Source organism: Bombina bombina, chromosome 2 (assembly GCF_027579735.1).
Source record: "Bombina bombina isolate aBomBom1 chromosome 2, aBomBom1.pri, whole genome shotgun sequence".
Taxonomy (NCBI): domain Eukaryota; kingdom Metazoa; phylum Chordata; class Amphibia; order Anura; family Bombinatoridae; genus Bombina; species Bombina bombina.
Window position 1 is genome coordinate 306,872,342 of NC_069500.1, and position 12,598 is coordinate 306,884,939.

The window sequence follows — 12,598 nt, forward strand, 5'->3', positions numbered from 1 at the left end:
CCCGTTTACATAGGCAGAGGATTGGTGCCACAGGACCGGCCCGCAACAGGAGCGTTCGGCGATGACGTCGGCGCCGCACGCATCCAGAGCCGACACAGCCCTAGGCAACAAGCATGGGGAAGACGCCACGCCCCTAGCAACGGCACGGCGTGACATATATAAAGTGCACAATCTCCCATCTTTTAGAAGATAAATGGCACTTACCTGCATTCTAGCTGTCCGGCAGCCAGCCGACTCACAAAGTATGAGAGGATGCCACTCCTCACAGAGACCTGTGTAAAAAGAAAGACAGAGTAAACCTACTCAGGCTTTCTATACCAGGGCAGCAACATGTTAAGAAAACGCAGCAAAACACACTTTACAAGTTCCTAACTGCTTTAAAGCCACCACAGCCCTACTGAAGAGACTAACGTGGAGTACAGCTAGACACAAATTGTGATGGAAGATCAGAGCAATTCTGCCCTGACTTCAAAATAAAAAAATCTTGATAGAAGAATCATTATCAGGACAACCAATTACTTCACCTCCTCCTTGCACTAGAGGCAAAGAGAATGACTGGGGGTTGTGGGTAGGGAAGTGATACTTAACAGCTTTGCTGTGGTGCTCTTTGCCTCCTCCTGCTGGCCAGGAGTGATATTCCCAACAGTAATTGACTCACCGTGTCATTAGAAAGAAAATGTATTTTTAATAACCAAGGATGTAAACAAAACTTTTTTTCCCTAAAACTATAGAGAAAAAGAAAGGTATTATCCTCATAAATAAACTGAAATACCATAATTTATATATAATTTTGATTTGCATGTATGGGCTCCCATGAGCATTTACTCAAATAAATGCACATTTATCCACGCCCGACAGCAGACCACCCCAACAATTCTGACACATGGTTATTATTTGAGCCAATAGAGCCTCCCCCCCCCCCCACTTACTGTGGATTAACAGGTCATTAACTACTGCAGAATTGAATAATTTTAAAAATAATGTAATAGCACTTTAAATGAGCCTTTGTTGGTTTTTTTTTTTTACAAATGTTAAGGTTTCCTTAAATTCCCCTGTATCATGTGTTAGGCATCACAGACTCCTATATGTATATACTGTGAAGTCTTGCACATGCTCACTAGGAGTTGGTACCTCAGAATGTGTTCATATAAATACACTGTGCATAACTTGAAAATTGAAAGTGTTATTTTTTTTTTCTTTTTGTATATAGACTTTAATGTCCCTTTAACCAAGCAAAGCCAACAAAAGGGACAATTATTTTTATTTTCCAAATGCATTTAAAATGTAAATTCTCTTAGAATCTATTTCTTCAAAAACAGCTATAGAATAAGGATTAGACAAACACGTCAATTCTATGCCTAGTGAGAAAAGTTTATCAAATGATTTATCAACAAAAATCCCCATAGACTTTAATAGTCAATTTTGTAGAAATCAACCCCATTACCTGTACTCTAGCAGGATTTTTATTTATTTTTTAAAGAAATTGATGGATCAAATCAAAGTGTTTCATATAAGCACAGAACACATCCAAATTATATAAATATGCATGTAATCCGAAATGTCTAGCAGATGATCTTGCATTAATGATCACATAAAATGAAACAGAATTGGGAAATATAAACTTTATTTTTCTTCTATGGAAGAAAACAAAAAACATAATCACAAATTTATGGAGGAGGCATTCCTACATAAGACATTGAGAAAATTGTGAAAAAATCTGGTGCAACAGTTGCCAGGTATATTTGCTTTTTGTTGACAGACACCTGCTGTATTTTAGTTTTTTTGGTTCAGATTACAAAAATCAAGCAATGCATTTAAAAGATTTACTTTTATAAAGTGAATATTTGTCAAATATCGAGTGAGGAGTTGCGGCAGATTGTTGCAAGAAGAAATTTTCCAGTTGTCTTGAAATATCAGCTTGTTTCACCATCTAGTGGCTGTTCACTGGAACTTTATTCCTTGTGCCAGTGGCAAATCTTTACTGTAATTTATAGTGCTAAGGGAAAATAAAACATTTTTTAATTTATTAATTAGAACACGAATAATTTAATCGATGATCACATACATAGAATCAGTACGTACAGTATATTTTACATTTGATAGTTATGGCAAAAAATATTGCAAAATGTATTTTTTACAATGCATCTAAAAGAAAAACAAAATTCATGCTTACCTGATAAATTTCTTTCTCTTGTGGTGTGTCCAGTCCACGGGTTCATCCATTACTTGTGGGATATTCTCCTTCCCAACAGGAAGTAGCAAGAGGACACCCACAGCAGAGCTGTCTATATAGCTCCTCCCCTAACTGCCACCTCCAGTCATTCGACCGAAGACAAGTAAGAAAAAGGAGAAACTATAGGGTGCAGTGGTGACTGTAGTTTAAAAAATAAAAACACCTGCCTTAAAGTGACAAGGCGGGCCGTGGACTGGATACACCACAAGAGAAAGAAATTTATCAGGTAAGCATACATTTTGTTTTCACTTGTAAGGTGTATCCAGTCCACGGGTTCATCCATTACTTGTGGGATACCAATACCAAAGCTTTAGGACACGGATGAAGGGAGGGACAAGGCAGGTACTTAAACAGAAGGCACCACTGCCTGTAAGACCTTTCTCCCAAAAATAGCCTCCGAGGAAGCAAAAGTATCAAATTTGCAGAATTTAGAAAAAGTATGAAGCGAAGACCAAGTCGCCGCCTTACAAGTCTGTTCAACAGAGGCCTCATGTTTAAAAGCTCATGTAGCTCTAGTAGAATGAGCTGTAATTCTTTCAGGAGGCTGCTGGCCAGCAGTCTCATAGGCTAAACGAATTATGCTTCTTAGCTAAAAAGAAAGAGAAATTGCCGAAGCCTTTTGGCCTCTCCTCTTTCCAGAGTAGACAACAAACAATGCAGATGTTTGACGAAAATCCTTAGTAGCTTGCAAATAAAACTTTAAAGCACGAACCACGTCAAGATTGTGTAAGAGACGTTCCTTCTTTGAAGAAGGATTAGGACACAGTGACGGAACAACAATTTCCTGATTGATATTCCTATTAGATACTACCTTAGGAAGAAACCCAGGTTTGGTACGCAAAACTACCTTATCTGCATGGAAGATCAGATAAGGGGAATCACACTGCAAGGCAGATAACTCTGAAACTCTTCAAGCCGAAGAGATAGCTACTAAAAACAAAACTTTCCAAGATAAAAGCTTGATATCTATGGAATGCAAGGGTTTAAACGGAACCCCTTGAAGAACCTTAAGAACTAAATTTAAACTCCATGGCGGAGCAACAGGTTTAAACACAAGCCTGATTCTAACCAAAGCCTGACAAAACACCTGAACGTCTGGAACATCAGCCAGGCGCTTGTGCAAAAGAATAGACAGAGCAGAAATCTGTCCCTTTAAGGAACGAGCCGATAATCCCTTTTCCAATCCTTCTTGGAGAAAAGATAGTATCCTGGGAATCCTGACCTTACTCCACGAGTAACCCTTGGATTCAAACCAATTAAGATATTTACACCATATCTTATGATAGATTTTCCTGGTGACAGGCTTTCGAGCCTGAATCAAGGTATCAATGACCGACTCGGAGAAACCACGTTTTGATAAAATCAAGCATTCAATCTCCAAGCAGTCAGACGCAGAGAAACTAGATTTGGATGTTTGAATGGACCTTGGAGTAGAAGGTCCTGCCTCAGCGGCAGAGTCCATGGTGGAAAGGATGACATGTCCACCAGATCTGCATACCAAGTCCTGCGTGGCTATGCAGGTGCTATCGAAATCACCGAAGCTCTCTCCTGCTTGATCTTGGCAATCAGACGAGGGAGGAGAGGAAACGGTGGAAACACATAAGCCAGGCTGAAGGACCCGGGCACTGCTAGAGCATCTATCAGCGTCGCCTGGGGATCCCTCGACCTGGACCCGTAACGAGGAAGCTTGGCGTTCTGACGAGACACCATCAGATCCAGTTCTGGTTTGCCCCATAATTGAATCAGCTGGGCAAATACCTCCGGATGGAGCTCCCACTCCCCCGGATGAAAAGTCTGCCGACTTAGAAAATCTGCCTCCCAGTTCTCTACTCCTGGGATATGGATAGCAGATAGATGGCAAGAGTGAACCTCCGCCCATAGAATTATCTTTGAAACTTCCATCATTTCCAGGGGACTCCTTGTTCCCCCCTGATGGTTGATATAGGCTACAGTCGTGATATTGTCCGACTGAAATCTGATGAACTTGACCACAGCTAGCTGAGGCCAAGCCTGAAGAGCATTGAATATCGCTCTTAGTTCCAGAATGTTTATCGGAAGGAGGGCTTCCTCCTGAGTCCACGAACCCTGAGCCTTCAGGGAGTTCCAGACCGCACCCCAGCCCAGAAGGCTGGCATCTGTCGTCACTATAGTCCACTCTGGCCTGCGGAAACTCATTCCCCTGGACAGGTGAACCCGAGATAACCACCAGAGAAGAGAATCCCTGGTCTTTTGATCCAGATTTAACAGAGGAGACAAATCTGTGTAGTCCCCATTCCACTGATTGAGCATGCAAAGTTGCAGTGGTCTGAGATGTAGGCGGGCAAACGGAACTATGTCCATTGCCGCTTCCATTAGGCCGATAATTTCCATACACTGAGCCACTGACGGCCGAAAAGTGGAATGAAGAACGCAGGAAGTTAGAAGCTTTGATATCCTGACCTCCGTCAGAAAATTTTTCATTTTTACTGAATCTATCAGAGTTCCTAGGAAGGAAACTCTTGTGAAGGGAGAAAGAGAACTCTTTTCTCTGTTCACTTTCCACCCGTGAGACTTCAGAAAGGCCAGAGCAATGTCCGTATGGGACTTGGCGAATTGAAAAGTCGACGCCTGAATCAGAATGGTGCCGTGGCTAACCCGAAGGGAAAAGCCACAAACTGGTAATGCCTGTCTAGGAAGGCGAACCTTAGGGACTGATGATGCTCTCTGTGAATCGTAATGTGTAGATAAGCATCCTTTAAGTCCACGGTAGTCATATATTGACCCTCCTGGATCATAGGGAGGATGGTTCGAATTGTCTCCATTTTGAAGGATGGGACCCTGAGAAATTTGTTTAGGATTTTGAGATCCAAGATTGGTCTGAAATATCCCTCTTTTTTTGGGAACTATAAACAGGTTTGAATAGAAACCCTGCCCCTGTTCCTCTCTTGGAACTGGGTGGATCACTCCCATAACCAGTAGGTCTTGAACGCAACGTAAGAATGCCTCTCTCTTTATCTGGTTTGCAGATAATTGTGAGAGTTGAAATCTCCCCTTTGGAGATGAACCTTTGAATTCAAGAAGATAACCCTGGGAAACAATCTCTAGTGCCCAGGGATCCTGGATGTCTCTTGCCCAAGCCTGGGCGAAGAGAGAAAGTCTGCCCCCTACTAGATCCGGTCCCGGATCGGGGGCTACCCCTTCATGCTGTCTTAGAGGCAGCAGCAGGCTTCTTGGCCTGCTTCCCTTTGTTCCAAGTCTGGTTAGGTCTCCAGACTGGTTTGGACTGCGTGAAATTTCCCTCTTGTTTTGCATTAGAGGAAACCGAAGCTGCGCCACCCTTGAAGTTTCGAAAGGAACGAAAATGATTCTGCTTGGTCCTTAATTTGCTGGACCTATCCTGAGGAAGGGCATGACCCTTTCCTCCAGTAATGTCAGAGATGATCTCCTTCAGACCAGGCCCGAATAGGGTCTGTCCCTTGAAGGGGATGTTAAGAAGCTTAGACTTTGAAGTAACGTCTGCTGACCAGGACTTAAGCCATAGCGCCCTGCGCGCCAGAATGGCAAAACCTGAATTCTTAGCCATCAGCTTGGTTAAATGAAAAACGGCGTCAGAAATAAAGGAATTAGCTAACTTAAGAGCTTTAATCCTGTCTAAAATATCTAACGGGGTCTCCTCAAGAGACTCGAACCAGAAAGCCGTGGCAGCAGTAACTGGGGCAATGCATGCAAGAGGCTGGAGAATAAAACCTTGATGTATAAAAATTTTCTTAAGGAGACCCTCCAATTTTTTATCCATAGGATCTAGGAAAGCACAACTGTCCTCGACGGGGATAGTTGTACGCTTCGCTAGGGTACAGACTGCTCCCTCCACCTTAGGGACCGTCTGCCATGAGTCCCGTATGGCGGCATCTATGGGAAACATCTTTTTAAAAGCAGGAGGGGGAGAGAACGGCACACCTGGTCTATCCCATTCCTTAGTAATAATTTCCGAAAACCTCTTAGGGACTGGAAAAACATCAGTGTAAACAGGCACTGCAAAGTACTTGTCCATCTTACACAATTTCTCTGCAACTACAATGGGTTCACAGTCATCCAGAGTCGCTAAAACCTCCCTAAGCAATAAGCGGAGGTGTTCGAGCTTAAATTTAAACGCTGTCATTTCAGAATCAGACTGAAGCAACGCCTTCCCTGAATCTGAAATGTCACCCACAGATAGAAGCTCACCTGCCTCAGCTTCTGAGTATTGTGAGGGTATATCGGACACAGGTATTAAAGCGTCAGAAAGCTCTGTATTAGTTCTGGCCCCAGAGCTGTCTCGCTTTCCTTGTAACCCTGGCAGTTTGGACAATACCTCTGTAAGGGTATTAGTCATAACTGCCGCCATGTCCTGTAAGGTAAAAGAATTAGACGCGCTAGATGTACTTGGCGTCACTTGAGCGGGAGTTATAGGTTCTGACACATGGGGAGAGCTAGCTGGCATAATCTCCCTTTTTTCAGTCAGAGAATACTCTGGAGATAAATCTTTAAGCGCCATAATATGGTCTTTATAGTTTATAGAAATTTCAGTACATTTGGTACACATTCTAAGAGGGGGTTCCACCATGGCTTCCAAACATATTGAACAAGGAGTTTCCTCTATGTTAGACATGTTTAACAAACTAGTAATGAGACATGCAAACTTGGAAAACACTTTAATAAAGGTGAAACAGTAATTAAACAAAAACGTTACTGTGCCTTTAAAAGAAAAAAAACTAGCACTTAAACTGCAAAACAGTGTAAAAATATAGTAAAGTCTTCGAAATTTGTACAGTGTGTGTAAGGGACTAAAGCAACATTGCACCCACTTGCAAATGGATGATTAACCCCTTAGCCCTCAAACCGGATTAAAAAAAGTCAACCACTGGTAAAAAAACAGTTGAGCAACTGCCACAGCTCTGCTGAGGCTCCTACCTGCCCTCAAATACAATTTGGTGAAGGAATAAATCCCTTATAATGGTCCTCAGATGCCAAAGGACTCCTCTAGGGAAGCTGGATGTCTCAGTCTGAATTAAAACTGTGCAGTAATAGCGCTATAATAGGCCCCTCCCACCATGTACTGGATGTCAGAGGGGCCTTAAGAAAATACTCCTAGGAGGATCTGACTAGCCATGTGTAAAAAAAGGGATTCCCCAAATAAAGATTTATCTCCCTCAGAGAAAAAAAACTATTTATGAAAACATGTAAACGTTTTGACACTGAATAATATTAACATGAGTATTACCCTGTTTTGTAAGCATGGTCCCAGTCGCTGTTAAATCACTGCATCAGGCTTACCTCAAATACACAAGGCTCTGTCAGCATTTTCTAGAACTTATTTCATCTCTCTAGAAATAAAAAACATAATTTATGTAAGAACTTACCTGATAAATTCATTTCTTTCATATTAGCAAGAGTCCATGAGCTAGTGACGTATGGGATATACATTCCTACCAGGAGGGGCAAAGTTTCCCAAACCTCAAAATGCCTATAAATACACCCCTCACCACACCCACAATTCAGTTTAACGAATAGCCAAGAAGTGGGGTGATAAAAAAGTGCGAAAGCATATAAAATAAGGAATTGGAATAATTGTGCTTTATCCAAAAATCATAACCACCCCAAAAAAAGGGCGGGCCTCATGGACTCTTGCTAATATGAAAGAAATGAATTTATCAGGTAAGCTCTTACATAAATTATGTTTTCTTTCATGTAATTAGCAAGAGTCCATGAGCTAGTGACGTATGGGGTAATGATTACCCAAGATGTGGATCTTTCCACGCAAGAGTCACTAGAGAGGGAGGGATAAAATAAAGACAGCCAATTCCTGCTGAAAATAATCCACACCCAAAATAAAGTTTAATGAAAAACATAAGCAGAAGATTCAAACTGAAACCGCTGCCTGAAGTACTTTTCTACCAAAAACTGCTTCAGAAGAAGAAAATACATCAAAATGGTAGAATTTAGTAAAAGTATGCAAAGAGGACCAAGTTGCTGCTTTGCAAATCTGATCAATCGAAGCTTCATTCCTAAACGCCCAGGAAGTAGAAACTGACCTAGTAGAATGAGCTGTAATCCTTTGAGGCGGAGATTTACCCGACTCAACATAGGCAAGATGAATTAAAGATTTCAACCAAGATGCCAAAGAAATGGCAGAAGCTTTCTGGCCTTTTCTAGAACCAGAAAAAAAAACAAATAAACTAGAAGTCTTTCGGAAAGACTTAGTAGCTTCAACATAATATTTCAAAGCTCTAACAACATCCAAAGAATGCAATGATTTCTCCTTAGAATTCTTAGGATTAGGACATAATGAAGGAACAACAATTTCCCTACTAATGTTGTTAGAATTCACAACTTTAGGTAAAAATTCAAAAGAAGTTCGCAACACTGCCTTATCCTGATGAAAAATCAGAAAAGGAGACTCACAAGAAAGAGCAGATAATTCAGAAACTCTTCTGGCAGAAGAGATTGCCAAAAGGAACAAAACTTTCCAAGAAAGTAATTTAAATGTCCAATGAATGCATAGGTTCAAACGGAGGAGCTTGAAGAGCCCCCAGAACCAAATTCAAACTCCAAGGATGAGAAATTGACTTAATGACAGGTTTTATACGAACCAAAGCTTGTACAAAACAATGAATATCAGGAAGATTAGCAATCTTTCTGTGAAAAAGAACAGAAAGAGCAGAGATTTGTCCTTTCAAAGAACTTGCGGATAAACCTATATCTAAACCATCCTGAAGAAACTGTAAAATTCTCGGAATTCTAAAAGAATGCCAAGAAAAATGATGAGAAAGACACCAAGAAATATAAGTCTTCCAGACTCTATAATATATCTCTCTGGATACAGATTTACGAGCCTGTAACATAGTAGTAATCACAGAGTCAGAGAAACCTCTTTGACCAAGAATCAAGCGTTCAATCTCCATACCTTTAAATTTAAGGATTTGAGATCCTGATGGAAAAAAGGACCTTGCGACAGAAGGTCTGGTCGTAGCGGAAGAGTCCACGGATGGCAAGAGGCCATCCGGACAAGATCCGCATACCAAAACCTGTGAGGCCATGCCGGAGCTACCAGCAGAACAAACGAGCATTCCTTCAGAATCTTGGAGATTACTCTTGGAAGAAGAACTAGAGGCGGAAAGATATAAGCAGGATGATACTTCCAAGGAAGTGATAATGCATCCACTGCTTCCGCCTGAGGATCCCGGGATCTGGACAGATACCTGGGAAGTTTCTTGTTTAGATGAGACGCCATCAGATCTATTTCTGGAAGCTCCCACATTTGAACAATCTGAAGAAATACCTCTGGGTGAAGAGACCATTCGCCCGGATGCAACGTTTGGCGACTGAGATAATCCGCTTCCCAATTGTCTATACCTGGGATATGAACCGCAGAGATTAGACAGGAGCTGGATTCCGCCCAAACCAGAATTCGAGATACTTCTTTCATAGCCAGAGGACTGTGAGTCCCTCCTTGATGATTGATGTATGCCACAGTAGTGACATTGTCTGTCTGAAAACAAATGAACGATTCTCTCTTCAGAAGAGGCCAAGACTGAAGAGCTCTGAAAATTGCACAGAGTTCCAAAATATTGATCGGTAATCTCACCTCCTGAGATTCCCAAACTCCTTGTGCCGTCAGAGATCCCCACACAGCTCCCCAACCTGTGAGACTTGCATCTGTTGAAATTACAGACCAGGTCGGAAGCACAAAAGAAGCCCCCTGAATTAAACGATGGTGATCTGTCCACCACGTTAGAGAGTGTCGTACAATCGGTTTTAAAGATATTAATTGAGATATCTTTGTGTAATCCTTGCACCATTGATTCAGCATACAGAGCTGAAGAGGTCGCATGTGAAAATGAGCAAAGGGGATCGCGTCCGATGCAGCAGTCATAAGACCTATCTATAGACTGAATCTATCTGGAAACCCAGAAAGGTTACCCTTGTCTGAGGAATCAATGAACTTTTTGGTGAATTGATCCTCCAACCATGATCTTGAAGAAACAACACAAGTCGATTCGTATGAGATTCTGCTAAATGTAAAGACTGAGCAAGTACCAAGATATCGTCCAAATAAGGAAATACCACAATACCCTGTTCTCTGATTACAGACAGAAGGGCACCGAGAACCTTTGAAAAAATTCTTGGAGCTGTAGCTAGGCCAAACGGCAGAGCCACAAACTGGTAATGCTTGTCCAGAAAAGAGAATCTCAGGAACTGATAATGATCTGGATGAATCGGAATATGCAGATATGCATCCTGTAAATCTATTGTGGACATAAAATGCCCTTGCTGAACAAAAGGCAAGATAGTCCTTACAGTTACCATTTTGAACGTTGGTATCCTTACATAACGATTCAATATTTTTAGATCCAGAACTGGTCTGAAGGAATTCTCCTTCTTTGGTACAATGAAGAGATTTGAATAAAACCCCATCCCCTGTTCCAGAACTGGAACTGGCATAATTACTCCAGCCAACTCTAGATCTGAAACACAATTCAGAAATGCTTGAGCTTTCACTGGATTTACTGGGACACGGGAAAGAAAAAATCTCTTTGCAGGAGGTCTCATCTTGAAACCAATTCTGTACCCTTCTGAAACAATGTTCTGAATCCAAAGATTGTGAACAGAATTGATCCAAATTTCTTTGAAAAAACGTAACCTGCCCCCTACCAGCTGAGCTGGAATGAGGGCCGCACCTTCATGTGGACTTAGAAGCAGGCTTTGCCTTTCTAGAAGGCTTGGATTTATTCCAGACTGGAGATGGTTTCCAAACTGAAACTGCTCCTGAGGATGAAGGATCAGGCTTTTGTTCTTTGTTGAAGCGAAAGGAACGAAAACGATTATTAGCCCTGTTTTTACCCTTAGATTTTTTATCCTGTGGTAAAAAAGTTCCTTTCCCACCAGTAACAGTTGAGATAATAGAATCCAACTGAGAACCAAATAATTTGTTACCCTGGAAAGAAATGGAAAGTAGAGTTGATTTAGAAGCCATATCAGCATTCCAAGTTTTAAGCCATAAAGCTCTTCTAGCTAAAATAGCTAGAGACATAAACCTGACATCAACTCTGATAATATCAAAAATGGCATCACAGATAAAATTATTAGCATGCTGAAGAAGAATAATAATATTATGAGAATCATGATCTGTTACTTGTTGTGCTAAAGTCTCCAACCAAAAAGTTGAAGCTGCAGCAACATCAGCCAAAGATATAGCAGGTCTAAGAAGATTACCTGAACACAGATAAGCTTTTCTTAGAAAGGATTCAATTTTCCTATCTAAAGGATCTTTAAACGAAGTACCATCTGACGTAGGAATAGTAGTACGTTTAGCAAGGGTAAAAATAGCCCCATCGACTTTAGGGATTTTGTCCCAAAATTCTAATCTGTCAGACGGCACAGGATATAATTGCTTAAAACGTTTAGAAGGAGTAAATGAATTACCCAATTTATCCCATTCTCTGGAAATTACTTCAGAAATAGCATTAGGAACAGGAAAAACTTCTGGAATAACCACAGGAGATTTAAATACCTTATCTAAACGTTTAGAATTAGTATCAAGAGGACCAGAATCCTCTATTTCTAAAGCAATTAGTACTTCTTTAAGTAAAGAACGAATAAATTCCATTTTAAATAAATATGAAGATTTATCAGCATCAATCTCTGAGACAGAATCCTCTGAACCAGAAGAGTCATCAGAATCAGAATGATGATGTTCATATAAAAATTCATCTGTAGAGAGAGAAGTTTTAAAAGATTTTTATGTTTACTAGAAGGAGAAATAACAGACATAGCCTTCTTGATGGATTCAGAAACAAAATCTCTTATGTTATCAGGAACATTCTGCACCTTAGATGTTGAGGGAACTGCAACAGGCAATGGTACATTACTAAAGGAAATATTATCTGCTTTAACAAGTTTGTCATGACAATTAATACAAACAACAGCCGGAGGAATAGCTACCAAAAGTTTACAGCAGATACACTTAGCTTTGGTAGTTCCAGCACTAGACAGCGATTTTCCTGAAGTATCTTCTGACTCAGATGCAACGTGAGACATCTTGCAATATGTAAGAGAAAAAACAACATATAAAGCAAAATTGATCAAATTCCTTAAATGACAGTTTCAGGAATGGGAAAAAATGCCAATAAACAAGCTTCTAGTAACCAGAAGCAAAGAAAAAATGAGACTGAAATAATGTGGAGACAAAAGCGACGCCCATATTTTTTGGCGCCAAATAATACGCACACATTGTTTGGCGCCTAAATGCTTTTTGGCGCCAAAAATGACGCCACATCCGGAACGCCGACATTTTTGGCGCAAAAGGACGTCAAAAAATGACGCAACTTCCGGCGACACGTATGACGC

The 12,598-nt window shown here is 40.9% G+C and overlaps 1 protein-coding gene across 1 annotated transcript in view; it reads right to left on the reverse strand.

Moving 5' to 3' along the window:
* Positions 1 to 1,607: 1,607 nt before the first annotated feature.
* ALDH7A1 (aldehyde dehydrogenase 7 family member A1) overlaps positions 1,608 to 12,598 on the reverse strand; it is a 299,657-nt gene continuing 288,666 nt past the window's right edge. Inside the window, exon 18 of the mRNA XM_053701625.1 lies at positions 1,608 to 1,996. Within this exon, the coding sequence (XP_053557600.1) occupies positions 1,942 to 1,996 (55 nt within the window). The 3' untranslated portion in view covers positions 1,608 to 1,941. The remainder of the gene's footprint in view (positions 1,997 to 12,598) is intronic.